General features: G+C 38.7%; 1 protein-coding gene across 1 annotated transcript in view; it reads left to right on the top strand.

Moving 5' to 3' along the window:
• The window catches only part of LOC128011034 (leucine-rich repeat-containing G-protein coupled receptor 6), a 76,018-nt gene that overhangs the window by 46,639 nt on the left and 13,347 nt on the right, over nucleotides 1-16,032 (top strand). Inside the window, exons 3-7 of the mRNA XM_052593063.1 lie at nucleotides 4,447-4,518; nucleotides 6,299-6,370; nucleotides 9,945-10,160; nucleotides 10,903-10,974; nucleotides 15,934-16,002. Coding sequence (XP_052449023.1) covers nucleotides 4,447-4,518; nucleotides 6,299-6,370; nucleotides 9,945-10,160; nucleotides 10,903-10,974; nucleotides 15,934-16,002 — 501 coding nt within the window. The remainder of the gene's footprint in view (nucleotides 1-4,446; nucleotides 4,519-6,298; nucleotides 6,371-9,944; nucleotides 10,161-10,902; nucleotides 10,975-15,933; nucleotides 16,003-16,032) is intronic.

The following is a 16,032-nucleotide window of genomic DNA, read 5'->3' as shown; positions in this document are numbered from 1 at the left end:
GCTATCTCAAGGGCATAGCATGCATTTTATTCTATTAAAATAATTTATCATGTAGGCTTTATTCCCAAAAAGGAGAAACAAAAAGTTGTATTGTTTGCGTACTGCAACATGTTAATAAAATATGTAATAAAGTTTGATTGTGGATGTGCAAGGCTATAAGGAATCTGCTGATGTTGGATTATATGGATTATAACATGGTAAAAAATGGTAAACTGACTGCTAGCTGCAAGCTGCTGTCATCATTACATTTGCCAAAATGTTTAAAGCTGTAAAGTGTGCTTTTTTTTTCTGTGTTAAAATACCATTTAAAGTTTAAACATCCTTACCAGCCCAACATAGAAACATTGTTTAATAGTGTGAGTTTTGAAGCAGCGCTACTAATGTTTTTAACCAATAGCTGCCAGGGAGAACTTTTGGGAAACCTGTTTGAAAACAATTAAGTATTCCGTTTTGCACTTCAGCTAATAACCACCTTTTTTTTTTACATTTCTTGAATGACAGGTTTTACAATTTTGCTGAAGTCTGAAAAGCTTTTTACCCTCTTTGTTTAGCTTTTTATTTTGCTGGAATAGATTCCATGTGGATGAGGACAACCCTTAATAATTCAAATTCCTCACTGATACATCCATGAGACAAGAGTAAATGAGAATACATTAAGAGCTGAATCAGTATGAGTGCCATCAAGGCCTGCTAACTATTCTTCTCTGAAACTCAGCTGTAATTAGCTCTACAAGAACAAACCATAATTTAAAAAAGACAAGTATGATTAAAGTTTTACGGTATTTTGGCCCCCAATGAGGCATCTAACAGAAGACAGATGTGCTGCAGGGGGCCTAACACTAACCAGCAATCCCAAAGTTTTTTGCCTCTGACTTGTGCTGCTTGTTGTCAACACAGCTTTCAGTGATTTAATGACAATGGCCAGCCTTCACCTTTTTACACACTATCTGCAATACAGCCGATTCTCGTAAACTACTCCCAATAAACATGCGGTTGCTGGTTTATGAGGTTGCAATTGATGCTAAAAACGGACTGGAACAGCAACAATAGTGCAGTTAGTAGGTTGTGATTATGCTTTTTGACAACCAAATGTGTCCTGACACTTAATTTCAACAAACATCTGTGGGAATGTTGCAGTATGAAAAAGCTCAGCTCACACCTCATCTGATGCAGACTTTTATTGTTTGGTCTGATTTAGACTGATGCTAGAGATCCCACACAACAGCAAGTAAATACGCCTTGTGTAACTTGCATCCAGCAAAATGCATTAATTCTGTTTTGAAAAACTGTTTTTGAGTTTTACACCATTTGGTTTAAAGATCAGTTTAGAGTTAAATCCCAAAATGTATCAAAGCTTTTGAAATGGTTGCCACCAATAACATATTTTTCTCATTCACAACTTCCTTAATCTCACTATTCAATGATCCTTTGTAGGGGAGTTGAGTGTTGAGGGCAGTTTGGACAATTTTGGACTAAGAGCATAGGCTGTTAAGGCTGGCACAGGTTATTAGGGAAGGGTTCAAAGAGGTTCTGTTTAATGCAGTGTCTCTTAGGCTGTTTTCACACTTGGTTGGATTGCTTGTCCTGAACCTGAGTTTGATTCCACTCCCCTTTCCCTGCCTCCACTAGTCTCTTTTCATGTTGTATTATTGGGTTTGAGGTAGTATGTGTAGCATGTTACAAGATGATGCCTATGTTTCATTCTCCAAAGGCAATTTATTATGAGACAAGCTGCACAGAATACTAAAATGCTACTCCTAAAACGTGACTAGCTTATCAACAGAGCATTGGTGGCCAACCTTGCTCCTGGTGGGCTACATCAGAGTTCAGCTCCAACCCTAAACAAACACATTTGAATGTAATAAAGGTGTTCAGGATTACTTGCTGATATAGGGCAGGTGTGTTGTAAGGTATACCTCCAAGAGCAGGTTTGGCTACCTTTGCAACAGAGGCTAGCTAACAGATTCAGTTTAGCATGGATTGGGTTCGTATTGATTAAAAATAATACGAGTTCACATGACTAAACCAGACCAATTTTGAAATGAAAGACTTCATATACAGAAATGAAATTACCCTTTGTGAAGAAATCCTACTGGATTTGTCTTTGTGTGTATTCAGTGCGTCAAAATGTAATTGCATTGATTTATTAAATAAATATATTTTATTATATCATATTTTGTTCCCATTGCCAGATTCAATTTTAAAGACTTTACAAACATTCCTAGTATTCACATCAATACACTCATCATTTCTCAGAAGAATATACAACATGTTGACACAAGTGGCTTAAGAAAATTAGCATTGAAGCCATGTTTGTCTGTAATGTGAGAGAACACTTAAAGCAGAAAGCTCCAGTGTTTAGATACATGACTGAATTATAACTAGGGATAAAAGCTGACCACAGAGCTGGCGCAACGTTTCAGCAGAACAGCTTGCTGTGGTACGTGCCTGAAACCTCATCCGACATGCATGTGAAACCGTCACTGGCCTATTTACACGGGGTGAACCGCTAAGCTTCGCAGCCTCCAAATCTGACACTTATATTTTTGCCTTCCCCATACCCTCCATCCCCCTGCTTTATTTCCCTCTGTTCTTGCCCTGCGCAAAACAAATGTTTGTGAAAGAGTGGCGGCACACGGTCTTACCAGAAATAGAGTCGACGGATGGGAGTGTGGTCTGGCACAACATGAAGTGATAGCCATTAAAAACCTCAGAGACTTCATGGCTCAATGGTGGAAGATGGTAGTGTGTGTGAGCGTGTTTGAGTATGATCTATCAGACCTTGACAAAGAGCCAATTCTGGGTTTTGTTGTTCTGCTTTCTGGGCTATTGTGGCCCTTGATGTGCTTGTATACAACACGGTTGTTGTTTTGCCAGAGCTGTCGCACCAATCACATTAGCTAAGCTGACTTACATGTTAAACATTGGCAGCAATTCTCAAAACTTTCATCTTGTCACACAAAAAGAACCGTTTGGAGTACGCGAGTAGATGAGGCTACTCCGGCAGGATGGAGCAACTTTGAGGCAAAGAAGTCTGGAGGTATGGGTGGTCCTGTTTAGCTTGTCAGGACTTCTTGTGAGGCTTCGACAGACTTTCCTCAAACTCTGCCACCCAGGAAAAAACAGTCACGAATGCTTATTAAGTGATTTGTTTGATAAACAAATTGATTAGTCCGGATGAGTGAGCCTACAGCTGGTTGATATTGGCTCTCACTCTCTCTGGGAATGTCTTTCCTGTGTCTCGAGTACTTTCAGAGGTAGCTATCAGCCATGATGCTTGGCTGTGGTTCTATGTGCATTATATAGTAATTTTTCTAAGGAGTCAACTGAAATTTTGGTAGATAATTTAAAGGATGATTTGCTGAAATGTCTAAAATTGGATTTTGGCTGCCTATAGGCCACTTTTGGCACTGAATGTATCATGTGGGTATGATTTCCTCAGCGGAACATAATTTCTGTTTAAGAATGCCTGTTTGGCATCAGGTGACGATATACTCTCTGACTATCTTGTTTAAAAACACTATTTTGCATTCAAGTAAACACGTCAATCTTAACAAATTTGCGCACTGATTGTATCACGAGGCCCTCAATCTATACTAAAATCTAATGGTGTGTTCACACCACACGTGAAGCAAATGTGCCCATGGCGTCCCTCGCTCTATATTACTCGCACGAGTGAGGCAAAAAACATCCCAAATCCCATATTATAAACAAATTGTAGCAAACAGCTACAATAATGCGCTCCTCCATTTTCTGATTCAACCAGACATGCTAATAAACTCTTCGCTGATTGGCTTGCGCGAGAACACGTAAGGCGAATTTTCCACTCGAGTTGAAATTTTTGAACTTGCGCATAAGACGTGATTGAGGTGAATATCTCACGTTCGTGGCAAACTCGTCACGCATTTCGTGTCATTTGCATCACCTGGTGTGAATTCGCTTCTATTCGCTTCTTTGCATTAACTTTGTATGTAATCTACTCATGCGAATAATTACATTTGCGTTTGATGTGAATACACTATAACAACATACTGTTGATTGCATTTTCCACTTCAATAGCAACTCCATTAACCATTTTTATCTTGGCCATTGTGTCTAAATTCACTTGTACTATAACATGTTTGTTGCCACAGGAGGCAAAAGGAGCTTAGAGCACATTCATATCTTGGCTCCACTTTCAAAATGTTTTGACATGTTTGAAGACCATACAAAAGAGAGATTTCTGTACATGAGCGGTAAAAACCAGTGGCCAGAGAGATCTGAACCCCAGCTGCCATGGTTCTTGCTTCCAAGGAGATCTCTCACTTTTGTTTTCACCATTGACTCCTTGAACGCACACACATGCATACTCATCTTTATGAATTCAACAGATTCTCTTCTCTCTGTTAGAGTCATCAATGTGTTGGACTGCAAATGAACCAAACCACTTCTTTTGTCCTTCCACAGGAGACTCTCGGGCAACCACCTGAGACACATCTCTGGCCCCGTTCTTCAAGGCCTCTACAACCTCAAAGTCCTGTAAGTAATGAAAGACAGAAAGAGCGAGAGAGTTTTTGTTTCAGTTAATGCTTCTGTGGAAAATAACATTCAGGGTGATTCATTCTGAAAAAAAAAAAGACACCCTGCGAAATTAGAAACAGAATTTTGGACAGGTGATGATTCAGGTTTTGCTTTGCGGTGAATGGTCACTGAGCTGTACTTATGCATGGGTGTTTGTTAATGGTTTATTGACAGATTTTTATTTTATTGACTGACTTAAACCCAGTTGATGGAATTGAATAGGACATACAAAGACCAGGCATGGAATAACTTCATTCACGCCAATATGCATCTCAAAATTTCCACATAGGATTAAGTGCACCTTCCCATTCCGTCCTCGAAGTTACAGTAAATTTGCCCTGTATTGTAATTTAACAATAGTCACATTTTTGTTTTTTTGCAGACCACAAAAAACTGCCCTGCCACATCAAATAATTTTACTGACCCATAAAGTGAGAAAAATAAAATAACTCTTATTCATATCATCATTATGTGCCCATACTTCTTCAGTAACTGTACCTTGTATAAAATGTTTGCTTTAACTGTTTCTAGATTTACATTTTAGTAGGTTAATGAGAACATTAGTTCAGTTTAATATTTAACATCCTTTCCCTTGTATTGAAAACAATATAATTGTAATTGTCAGAGATCTTATTTCAGTGGTCAATGTAGACAAAAAGGAATTGGGTTGGTTACAACAAAAGTTACAAATGTTCTTTGTTTGCTTTCTGTGCCCTATTGTGTTTTGTACTATCTTATTCAACAACCGAACTTGTGTAAGGCACGAGTACCTGACCTCTTGACATTTAAACTAATGTTACGTTTTCAATGAGCCAGATGGAATTATATTTAAATATGGAATCACATAAACCAAAACAACATGAAAAAACATAATGAAAATATTACATTCAAAACATCTGTTAGTGAAAATATGACAAAACTGAAAGAGCAGGGGGTGGGGTGAATACATACTTTGTGGCATTTAAATGACAAAATAATAGAGGCTTGTTCACAATGTCATAAAGTCTTCTGGACATTTTATGTCTATATTCACAATGGCTATGGTGGCACCATGATTTCCTTAATAAGGGCATCCTGCCCACAAAGGCGTATTTATTCATTCAAACACTAGCAGTTCTCTGCTGTGTGGTCATTGTCAGGAGTTTCACTTGATTGGACATGATAAAGCTGTCTGCCTTGTAATTAAAGCTCAACGTCTGTGGCCGCATGCTCTCACTTTAGAATAATTTGCTTTGTTCAAAGAGCTCAGTGTCATTGTTCCACCACTTCCTGTTTCTTTCGTTCTTTTATTCGACGAGTCCTGTGAGCATGTCCTCAGTGGCCCACCCAAGCAGTTTCTCCCCCTGAGTCTGTTTCGTCTTGTTCAGTCTCTCTGCCCCTCCCATATTCTGGTTTTGTCCACTGAAAAGTGCACCACACAGTACCTGAAATCATATCTCCTGACTGATTGATGTCTGCGACAGGTAACCTCATCAGCAGTTAGATGGACAAATCTTGTGCCCTGGAGCCATACTGACATGCTCCATTCAATAAAGGCCTTTTTAGTCAGTTTTTTGACAAGTGTTAATGCTCAGCTATACCACCCAAGAAACACATATGGAACTGACTAGTGTTAACATTTTTATATATACATTTTGTTAATACAAAATGAAGGCCACATTTGGTGTTTTAAAAAATGTAATATTCACCAGAGCAGAATTTATTTCCTTTCTAATTTTCATTTCCGTTATCTTTACAGGATGTTGCAGAATAACCAGTTAGAGAGATTGCCCAGTGAAGACCCTTGGGAATTACCCAATTTGCTCTCTCTGTAAGTATCACATAGTTCAAATGATCAAAAGCAAATTTGGGCTGTTAGAGTTTTACATGAAACAATGGTGTATATTAAAGCAACATTGGATAGGCTGACATGCCAAGCATGGACCTCCTGGTTGTGACCACAGCTTTAAGCTTAACAGCTGGAATAAAATGGATACACTTGATTCAAAGATCAAGAAATTGTGTATCAGACATTGCATCATAAGCACAACTCACAATAAATTATTTAGCACCACTCTTACAGATAAGGTCTCGAGCAGTAGTAATTTGGTTTACAATGCAATCTTGTCATGAGGTAACTCTTGGCATTTCTCTCTACTAGAGTTGATGCAGGAAACCCCAGTTATTTATATGCCTATTAGGACCATTAGGCCCTTCATTAAAGAACTCCCCACCAGGGAGGATAAAGTTTGCAATTTAGGACACACATGGCAGTGGTAAAACAGGTGTTATTTGGCTGTAAAATAGTGAGGCAAGTAGACTTTTTTCAGCAAATCCTTCTTTTTGGGGGGGTGGGGGTGGGCTCTCGATCACACAAAAAGTACCATGTACTTCTCAGAGGAGATCAAACAAATAAAGAACCAAGAAAGAGTAACAAATTGCATAGTAGTTATTGTGTGGTCTGTGCAGTTCAGTATTTAAAATGAATGAATTTGAAAATGAATTTGAAAATGAATTCAGTGGATCTGGGTTTGTAGCTTTTCCATAAGAGCTATTAACTAAATGCTAACTAACAAGAGAGACAAATATGATATTCTTCTTGAGAAAGACAAAACGTAACTACGTCAAATTTAATATCAGAACCGTGAAAAAGAGGAGCCTTTACAGGGCTGTTGGCGCATCTGGAACCCATGAGGAAGCCGCCAGACACTGTGCACTAGCTCCTGAGTGAGCGCTGGGAGATTCAATGAGCTGTGAAGAGCCCAATTTTCCATCAGTTACTCTTCCCTCTTCCCTTATGTCCAAATTTTCCCTCCTAATCGGAATCACGCCCCCTTCCTAACTGGTTTCCCATGAAAAGGTCAGAATCTAAATATTGTCTGGTATTTTGTCTGGCCCTGTCCATCTGCTCCACTTACATCCACCCCTCAACTCCTTTCAATTATTTCCGATGCCAGTCAGCATCCTGGAGTGGAGCTGCACACCCACTTTTTTCCAAATGAATAATTCCATGTAAATATCCATGCGCTCATTTCCTTCTACCTTTGCGAGGATGTTTTCATTAGAGTCATGGCGTACAAATTTAATTCCTTTGCCACCTACAGAGTTTTTTTCCGCATGGAAGACGTGCCTGGTTCCAGAAGAGGCTCCAGACATGCATAGACTGTGTCCAGGCCCTCCCTGTAGTGAGGCAGAGACTCTGGCATTCATCCAGACAACTTACGCTCACTTTCAATCCCCCATAACAAAGAATATGCAGTGATTCGGCTAGGTGCTCTATCCTGAGTTCCCACAAGAGTATAAAGGCATTTAGTTCTCAACAAACATGTAATTTAGGGTAATGATAAGATGGGGATCGGTTAACCACTGGGGGGCTATGAGGTTTGAAGTCCACTGGCGCCCGATGTAGACAGAGGGAAGATGAGTTGGGGCAGGACAGAGGATTGGTGATGAAACTCATCTTTGTTTCTTTACTAGAGTTAAGGTCTGTAGGCTATACTTGCTACACTCAGCACAGAGCATCCTTTGATGTCAAGACCATCCTTCCAGGATTTAATCTATGAAAGAAAGATCTGATAAAGATCTAGTAAAAGCTGAGCAACAAGACTTGCCTTCCTTAAATCAGAGGCAAGGCAATACCTTTTGATCAAATTATGCCTACCAATAAAATTCCACACAAAAGGGACCATCTAAGCAATATTTACACATTCAATTTCAAGTCTTAAGTCTATCAAGCCAGATGATTGAGGCATTATCAGCAAGATCTTGGTGTTTACCTAGCAGGGTTGCACAGCATGGAAAATGCAGTCTGAACATATGGGCCATTTTTTAAGCCAAATGGCATTGTACTTTGGGTTCAAGTACTTCTTTGATTGATGCTTGTCGTGCATTACCCTCAGCTGAAGGACTCGAGGGTTGAGAAGGCCAGAGGGAAGGTGATGAGAGGCCAGTGTAATATGAATGTGTATGAAAGGTCATGTGGGAAAAATGCAGAGGAAGTGCTAACTCCACATGCTCTTCTGCTATCATACATCAAGACTTGCTGATCACTGAGGTTCCACTGAATCCAGGGGGCAACATTCATTAGATCAAAGTCTTAACTTGTTGACATAGGGAGGACATTCATCTTGGTTGTGGAGATGTCAAGGTCTGTGAACAACAGCCTTGCAAAAAAAATGAGGTGGGTGGAGAGAATTTCAATTTGTGAAAGAATCCAAACGTCGGCACTTTCAGTTATTTCCAGCAACCTCTGATGTTTTTTATTTTTTTATTTTTTATCACAGCTTTTATCTTTAGCTCAGTTTCTTTGTTTAATTTCCAAAAATCAGAGAGAAAAACTGTTCAATAGCATCTTAAAGCATTCCAGTCAGTGTGGAGCAGCAATTGCTTGGTGGCTTTAACCAAATCAACTCACCATGCCGCAAAGCCATCAAATTATCAGTCGGTGCTTTATAACACCATATGAGTGCAAGCAAAATGAAAGAGGAATGGCCAATTTTCGAAACGCCTTCATGTGGTTGGATCAAGAGTGGAATCTTTGCCTCGACAGCCCTTGTACGGCTGGTTTGTGATTGCACAACTTTTCTTTGTATCCTCTGTAAGCCACTTGTTGTGATTTAGCACCCTTTCTCTGAATGCTTTAAATTGAAAAACGTAAAAACCCACAAAGCATAGCACTCCACCTGTGGGCTCCCGATACTTCATCAAACATTCAGAGCGGCGACCGTGCCAAAACTCTCATTAAACAAGTCCATGCTGGAGTAACTAAAGATAGCTTCATAAAACACTTGCATATAAATCGCTTGCGGGGAAAACTAAATCAATCCTTACCACCAATCCTTACACCAGAAGAACAAAAGACAGAAACAAAGAGGCAACAAAATTATGCTTTAATTATGATATTGTCAAAGCAGAAATGTTGTGACCGCAGACCACAGCATGGTATCTCTTTCTGTTTAGCCACAATTTGTGGCTCCTTTGTTCAACTTTTTTATGTACTTCTGTAAGGCGTGGCAGTTTGATGAATAAAATGAAAGAGGTAAGATTCCGTGACAGGACACTGCCCGGACAAAGAGTGTTGCATTTGACTGGGTCACAAACATTGTGGAGCTGGCGTCATGCCAGGTCAGGCTTCAATATCAAAAAAGCAAGTGGAGAAAAACAAGTTGTTCTATGAAGGGTGGGTAATGTACAGTGTCTAGTTAATACAGGTTCAGAAACTTCCTTCAGTAATTAATCTACATGGAAAGAATATACTACCTGTCCTGTAATTGCTCAGTTTTACTAATATCTCCTGCTAATTGGACACACTGGTGACTTAGTTAAACATAACTGACTGTATTATCTGCTAATTTTCTGCTCCATACATAAACTGTGTATTGAAATAAACATCTGCTTCTACACAGGCGTCTGGATGCCAACCTGATTATGGAGGTGCCAGCAAGGACTCTCTCGGGTATGCGATCCCTAAGGCACTTGTGGCTTGATGACAATGCCCTGACAGAGATCCCAGTAAGCGCCCTCAACGACCTCTCTTCGCTCCAGGCTATGACCCTTGCCCTAAACCGCATCACCCACATCCCAGACTATGCATTCAGGAACCTTTCCAACTTGGTTGTTCTGTACGTATCTACTTCCACACAACACAAATAAACCAAGTAGGATGTATTCCTGGATCAACTTATCAAGCAGATGAGAAATGTAGGAATGCTCTTAAAGGGATATATCTCCCAGAACTGAAAATTCTTTCATTAATTATTCATCCTCATGTTGTTTCAAACCCGTAAAACCTTTGTTCTTCGGAAAAGAAATTAAGATATTTTTGATGAAATCCAAGAGACTGCAATTCAAGACCCAGAAAGGTAGTAAATACATTGTTTTATGAACAATTTTATGAAGCTACGAGAATACTTGTTGAGCGCAAAGAAAACAAAATTAACAACTTTTGTTTTTCAACAATTTCTTCTTTTCCGTGTTAGTCTCCATCACACGTTCACAAGTGTACAATGACGCATGCAATATGAGGGTGAGTAATTAATGACAGAATTGAATTTTTTGGTTGAATTAACCATTTAGCGCCCCTAAACCCGATCTTAAATGTTTTACCCTAACCCTTGTGTCAGTATGAGGAAGGAAAGCCATGAAATAAGAGGAAGTTGGAACACGTCTTTGGTTTGACAGGACACCACAAGAATCTTAAACTCTTTCAATTACAAAGCAGTGAAATGATAGTGTGGATTAATTTTATATCTCATCCACCACCGGTTTATGTTCATTTGAAGCAATGTACACAACCAAGCAGGTGTCATTCCTGGGGTATGTTTTGATGTTTACTATAATCCTAATGAATGTTTTCATGTTTAGGCATCTTCATAACAACATGATCCGGACCCTCGAACAGAACTGTTTTGAGGGACTGCACAGCCTCGAGACCCTGTAAGTAAGACCGTCCCCTCATGAAAGATTAAAAACATGAAAGCATTTCCTGTTTTTAATGCAAACAAACTCTGATTTGTCATTTGATTTTGGCGTCCACTTGGAATCATTATGGAAGGGGCTGGGTCTATAAATCTAAATCAAAATTACTAGCAAACTCGCCTGACTTTACTTGCTTAGTGGTTAAGCTTTGTATGAACTATAAACAAATCATTCTTTACACAATACTTCTGCTGTTGAGATATGCACGTTAATTGCAGTACCTTGTTTTCTTAAAAACACTCTCACCTCTCATTAAAATTAAAGAATGCATGAATGGCAGTCTTTCATTATCTGTGATAGAAGCAACTGACAATGACTTCAGTGTTGGGTGATTTCTTTAGTGTTCCATACAAAAATACACGTGAAAGCAATACTATACAAAACTATACAGGGATTTTTAGGGGAATGTTGTGGTTTCAGTTATCATGTGGCTGATTTTGGTATGACAGGCTACCTATATATATATACTATTTAATCATAAAATTGAGTTGGAAATGTAATGGGAAATACTTTCCATTCATAATGTATCAATCTGATATCCATATAAAAATGTATTATCTGAATACTTATGTGTGGTTATGCATTCTATCACTACACTTTTATTTTCTTTTTTTTTTCTTTTCTTTTTTGGGTGCAATGTCAATAGCATAATCCCTGTTACAGGTGCTCAAATTTATATTATATATTTTATATAATTTGACCTTAACTTGAATGCAATTTACCTGACAGTCTACGTGTAAAACATGATGAAATAAAACATATAAAATATTAAAAAAGATATATATTACTAATTAACATATTAGTGAAAATACAGTTTTCATATCATATTTGTACAATAGCGCACATTATCTGACTATATACAGTAACCTATACATTACTGAACATGGTAGACTGAGATCAAATGTTGAATAGGTCCAATAAATACACTAGAAATGCTATTAAAATTCATGAGAAATTTTGAAAGGGGCTTACGAACCAGAGCCAATGCATATTTGTAATGCAATGTATGAAAGACATTACATGGACCATGCTATGAAAGTTTGGCTTTAAAAGAATAAGCATATGTTGAAGTCCCGGTGGTCTCCAGGATACCGAGAGCTTCACACCTGCTTTTTAACAGCCTGCTGAAGTGCTAAAGATGACGTTTTCCTCTTTACGAGAAGGATTTCAGTCTTGAGAATTGCACACACTGAACTGAAACACTTCATTTGAAAGCAATCACTGAGAAACCGTGCGCTGAAATTCTCCTGTGGCGATTGTGATGCTCGATAAATTTGGCTTTTTGGAAGGAGAAAATATTTAAGCTCTTGAAAATGACAAAAATGATAGAGCTAGAGTGATAGGAAAATTTGGTATATATATATATATATATATATATATATATATATATATATATTGTCTGAGGGGGGTACCTTATGAAAAAAAAAACAATTTGAAAAACATTCTACTGGGCATAAATTTTAGGAGTAATTTGTACATTAAACTCTTTTATACAAGAACAAGAATAAGTCACCTGTTAGTATTTATTAAGTATCAAGCATTACAATTAAAATTCCACACTATTAAAAAAGCTCCCAGGAACTGTAATATGTAGTCATGTTGCATATTGAATGACATTTTAATTACCGTTATAATGATGGCTAAGCAAGAAACTAATCTTCCGGAGGCAAATATTCTTGTATGTAACATGACACACTGGAAGAAATCATGCCAGCTGTCTCAGTTCAGTTGCACATGTGTGTTTGGGAAGTGTTGAGCTTCCTGAAACAACAGATGGAAACATGTTTGCCTTTTTTACCGATCTCAGGCATCTTTCCGTGGGACAATGTGCATCTTTTTATTGATGCCAGTGTAATCCCCATCACTGTAATTATCTCTGAAAATGCATTCACAACCATCAGAAAAAGTGGCCACCACAGTGTTGTTTTGTTATGATGCCTGAAGATTTAGCTTTCAAACAAACTTCTGCGTGGTTTGACAAATTGTAAATCGAGGTAACTGACAGCTCCCGTTCTAAACAATGAGGTCTTCCCAGGAAATGAAAGGCATTTCTCTTCTCTGCTATATCAAAGTAATGTCTCCAAACAAGACTGACGGATGTTCTAAACAAAACCAGGATGTAGACATGGCAGAACCACGCGGCACGGCTCACCCACAGCAGCGTGTCCCCAGTCTCTCCATATGCAGCCCATTTTATAGGCCGCAAGCGCAAGTGGATTTCCATGCAGCGTTTAAAGAAAACTACTTAAACACTTACATGACTCACTAGAAGTGAGCGAACTAATGAAGAAAAAGATGATGATTCACATTCATATAATCTAAATGGCTCATGTTGTTTAATAAAAGTGCTTCTTTTAAAAATAAATTCTTTATTGGCATTGATGGTCCCATGAAAAACCATCACCATCCATGTAAACTTTCCATTCCACAAGAGGTTTTTCATAGTGGAAAAAAAGGTTCTTTGAATTATTCAAATGTTCTTCACACTATAAGACACTGGTTTCTTTTAAAGAAAGGTTATTTTGGGAAACCAGAAATGGTTCTTCTATAATGCACTCCCTTTTGTAAATGCTAAAAATAAAGATTACAAGACACAACTCTGTGGTGCATCCCATCCAGCTCACGAATAACCAATGGTTTGGGGCATAGCTATCTTTGTTTTTAAAAACGTGTTACTTTTTGCAGTTTGGGTGGTGATGCTAATGGTGCAGAAATACGTCAGCATTAAACGTCATATATCAAGAATCTCCTGTAATATTCATTTCTTTTCACTTCAAACTTTCGCTTTAAAGGTGGGGTAAGTGATTTCTGGAAGCAAATGTTGACATTTGAAATCACCAAAACAAACACGCCCCTACCCCCAAAGGGTCTCACCCCTAATTTGATATCTCTACCCCACACGTATTCAGCATGACTAAATATATAGAACTCATTATAATCAGTGATGCTGTCTACACCATATATCCTGTATGTGCATATCTATGGTCTTCACTGGATGTGGCATGACACCAGAAATCCCCAACAGTAAACTGCTGCTGCATTCTATTTATGACGTATTGACACAAATTTCTAATTATTTTCAACAGTCGCTTTGTCGCATCCAGTGTAGACAGACTTTAGCTGTTGCGGCGCAGACATGATGTTACTCACCTATCGAGATGAAACAAAGCAACCTCTATGTCCAATCGCAGGGGGTCCACTCCTTGAGTTCTCTCCAATGCTGGAAAGCTGTTCTGATTTTCACATGGGCCCTACTTATTGCCTTAAAGGGTTAGTTCACAGAAAAATTAAAATTATGTCATTAATAACTCACCTTCATGTCGTTCCAAACCAGTGAGACCTCCGTTCATCTTCGGAACACAGTTTAAGATATTTCAGATTTAGTCTGAGAGGTCTAAGTCCCTCCATTGAAACCGTGTGTACGGTATACTGTCAATGTCCAGAAAGGTAAGAAAAACATCATCAAAGTAGTCCATGTGACATCAGAGGGTCAGCTAGAATATTTTGAAGCATCGAAAATACATTTTGGTCCAAAAATAGCAAAAACTACGACTTTATTCAGCATTGTCTTCTCTTCCGTGTCTGTGAGCAAGTTTAAAACACTGCAGTTTGTGATATCCAGTTTGCGAACGAATCATTCGATGTAACCGGATCTTCTTGAACCAGTTCACCAAATCGAACTGAATCATTTTAAATGGTCCGCTTCTCCAATAAGCATTAATCCACAAATAATAATCCTTCTTTTGTTCCACAGATGTTTTCATCTTTAGTTTTTTATCCACCATCTCTATTTTTCTGTCACTCGGCTCATGTCTGTCCTGTGCACTAAAAACTCTATCCTCCACATCATGACATGCCCCTTACTTCTGATTGGCTACAAGTTTGTTTTGCTACTCGGTCCGAATCAGTTTTCTAAAGCATTTTTGAAAAAACGCTTACCCCACCTTTAACACTCTTGTGCAACACAGACACACTCACACACATATAAACACACACATGTACACCCACTCACTGGAATTAAGCAAGTGCTTCACCCATTCTGGATGGCGGCCAATGCAGGTCCAGCCCTATTCACCAAGCTTACTTCAAATGCACTGGCTACCTGCCAGAAACTTTTTTTTTTCTTAAAAAAATAAAAAATATATATATAAACATTTACACTTGACACTAAGGTATAAGACATTTAATTATGGGTATGAAGAGACACATTGAGCATTGGGTATTGTATTGTAAGGGAGTGGACGGTATGACTAAGACCTGGGCCTTCACGAGGGGATACAGGGCCAAAGGCACCCTTTAACACCGCCCAGTTGCCTTTACTGGGCAAAAAGGAGGGTTTGTGGGGTATAAAAAAAGTCTCCTGTTCAATTATAGGATTTTCCTAATAATTATTCTCTGAAAAATTCCAAAAGATTCAGAGATGAAAAGAAACGCTGAGATCCAAGGAAAACAACATGCAAACTGCGGCCATAAACACTTTGTTCTTGCACTTGCGTGTAAAGGCCGCTTGCCCTTAGCAACCGCCCATGTTTTGGTTCAAGCGCGGTTTTTGGACGTAGGTTTCCTAGAAGGCTAATGAAATGCATACAACAAAAATAATGTATGCAGAGGAGAGAGGTCACGCCATGTCAGATTAGCTTAGAACAGCTGTCTTGGTCTCCAAGGAGCAGCCAACACGGAAAACCCGCAAGGTCATAGGGAGGGATTTTGACTGATTGGAACCACAGTTCTTAAGTGTTTGCTTATGTTACAGACACGTAGGATGAAAGATCAAATATAAACGTCAAAACAGTTGGGCTAATATGTGAGGAGACCACTAATTGTTGTTCGAAAGGTGATCTAATGCAAGACGTACATCTTTTTCACTTGGCTTGTGTTTCTCAAAGTTCTTCTGCTCTTCTGGTCTCCTTTCTCTAGGGAATTGAACTTCAATGAGCTTCAAGAGTTCCCCGTGGCCATTCGCACACTCGCAAAGCTTCAGGAACTGTAAGTAACCGAAACTAACTTACCCAGAAT

The sequence above is a fragment of the Carassius gibelio genome, chromosome B23 (genome assembly GCF_023724105.1).
Source record: "Carassius gibelio isolate Cgi1373 ecotype wild population from Czech Republic chromosome B23, carGib1.2-hapl.c, whole genome shotgun sequence".
NCBI classification, from domain to species: Eukaryota; Metazoa; Chordata; class Actinopteri; order Cypriniformes; family Cyprinidae; genus Carassius; species Carassius gibelio.
Note: the sequence above shows the minus strand (reverse complement) of the source record. Positions and strands in the feature narration are given on the sequence as shown.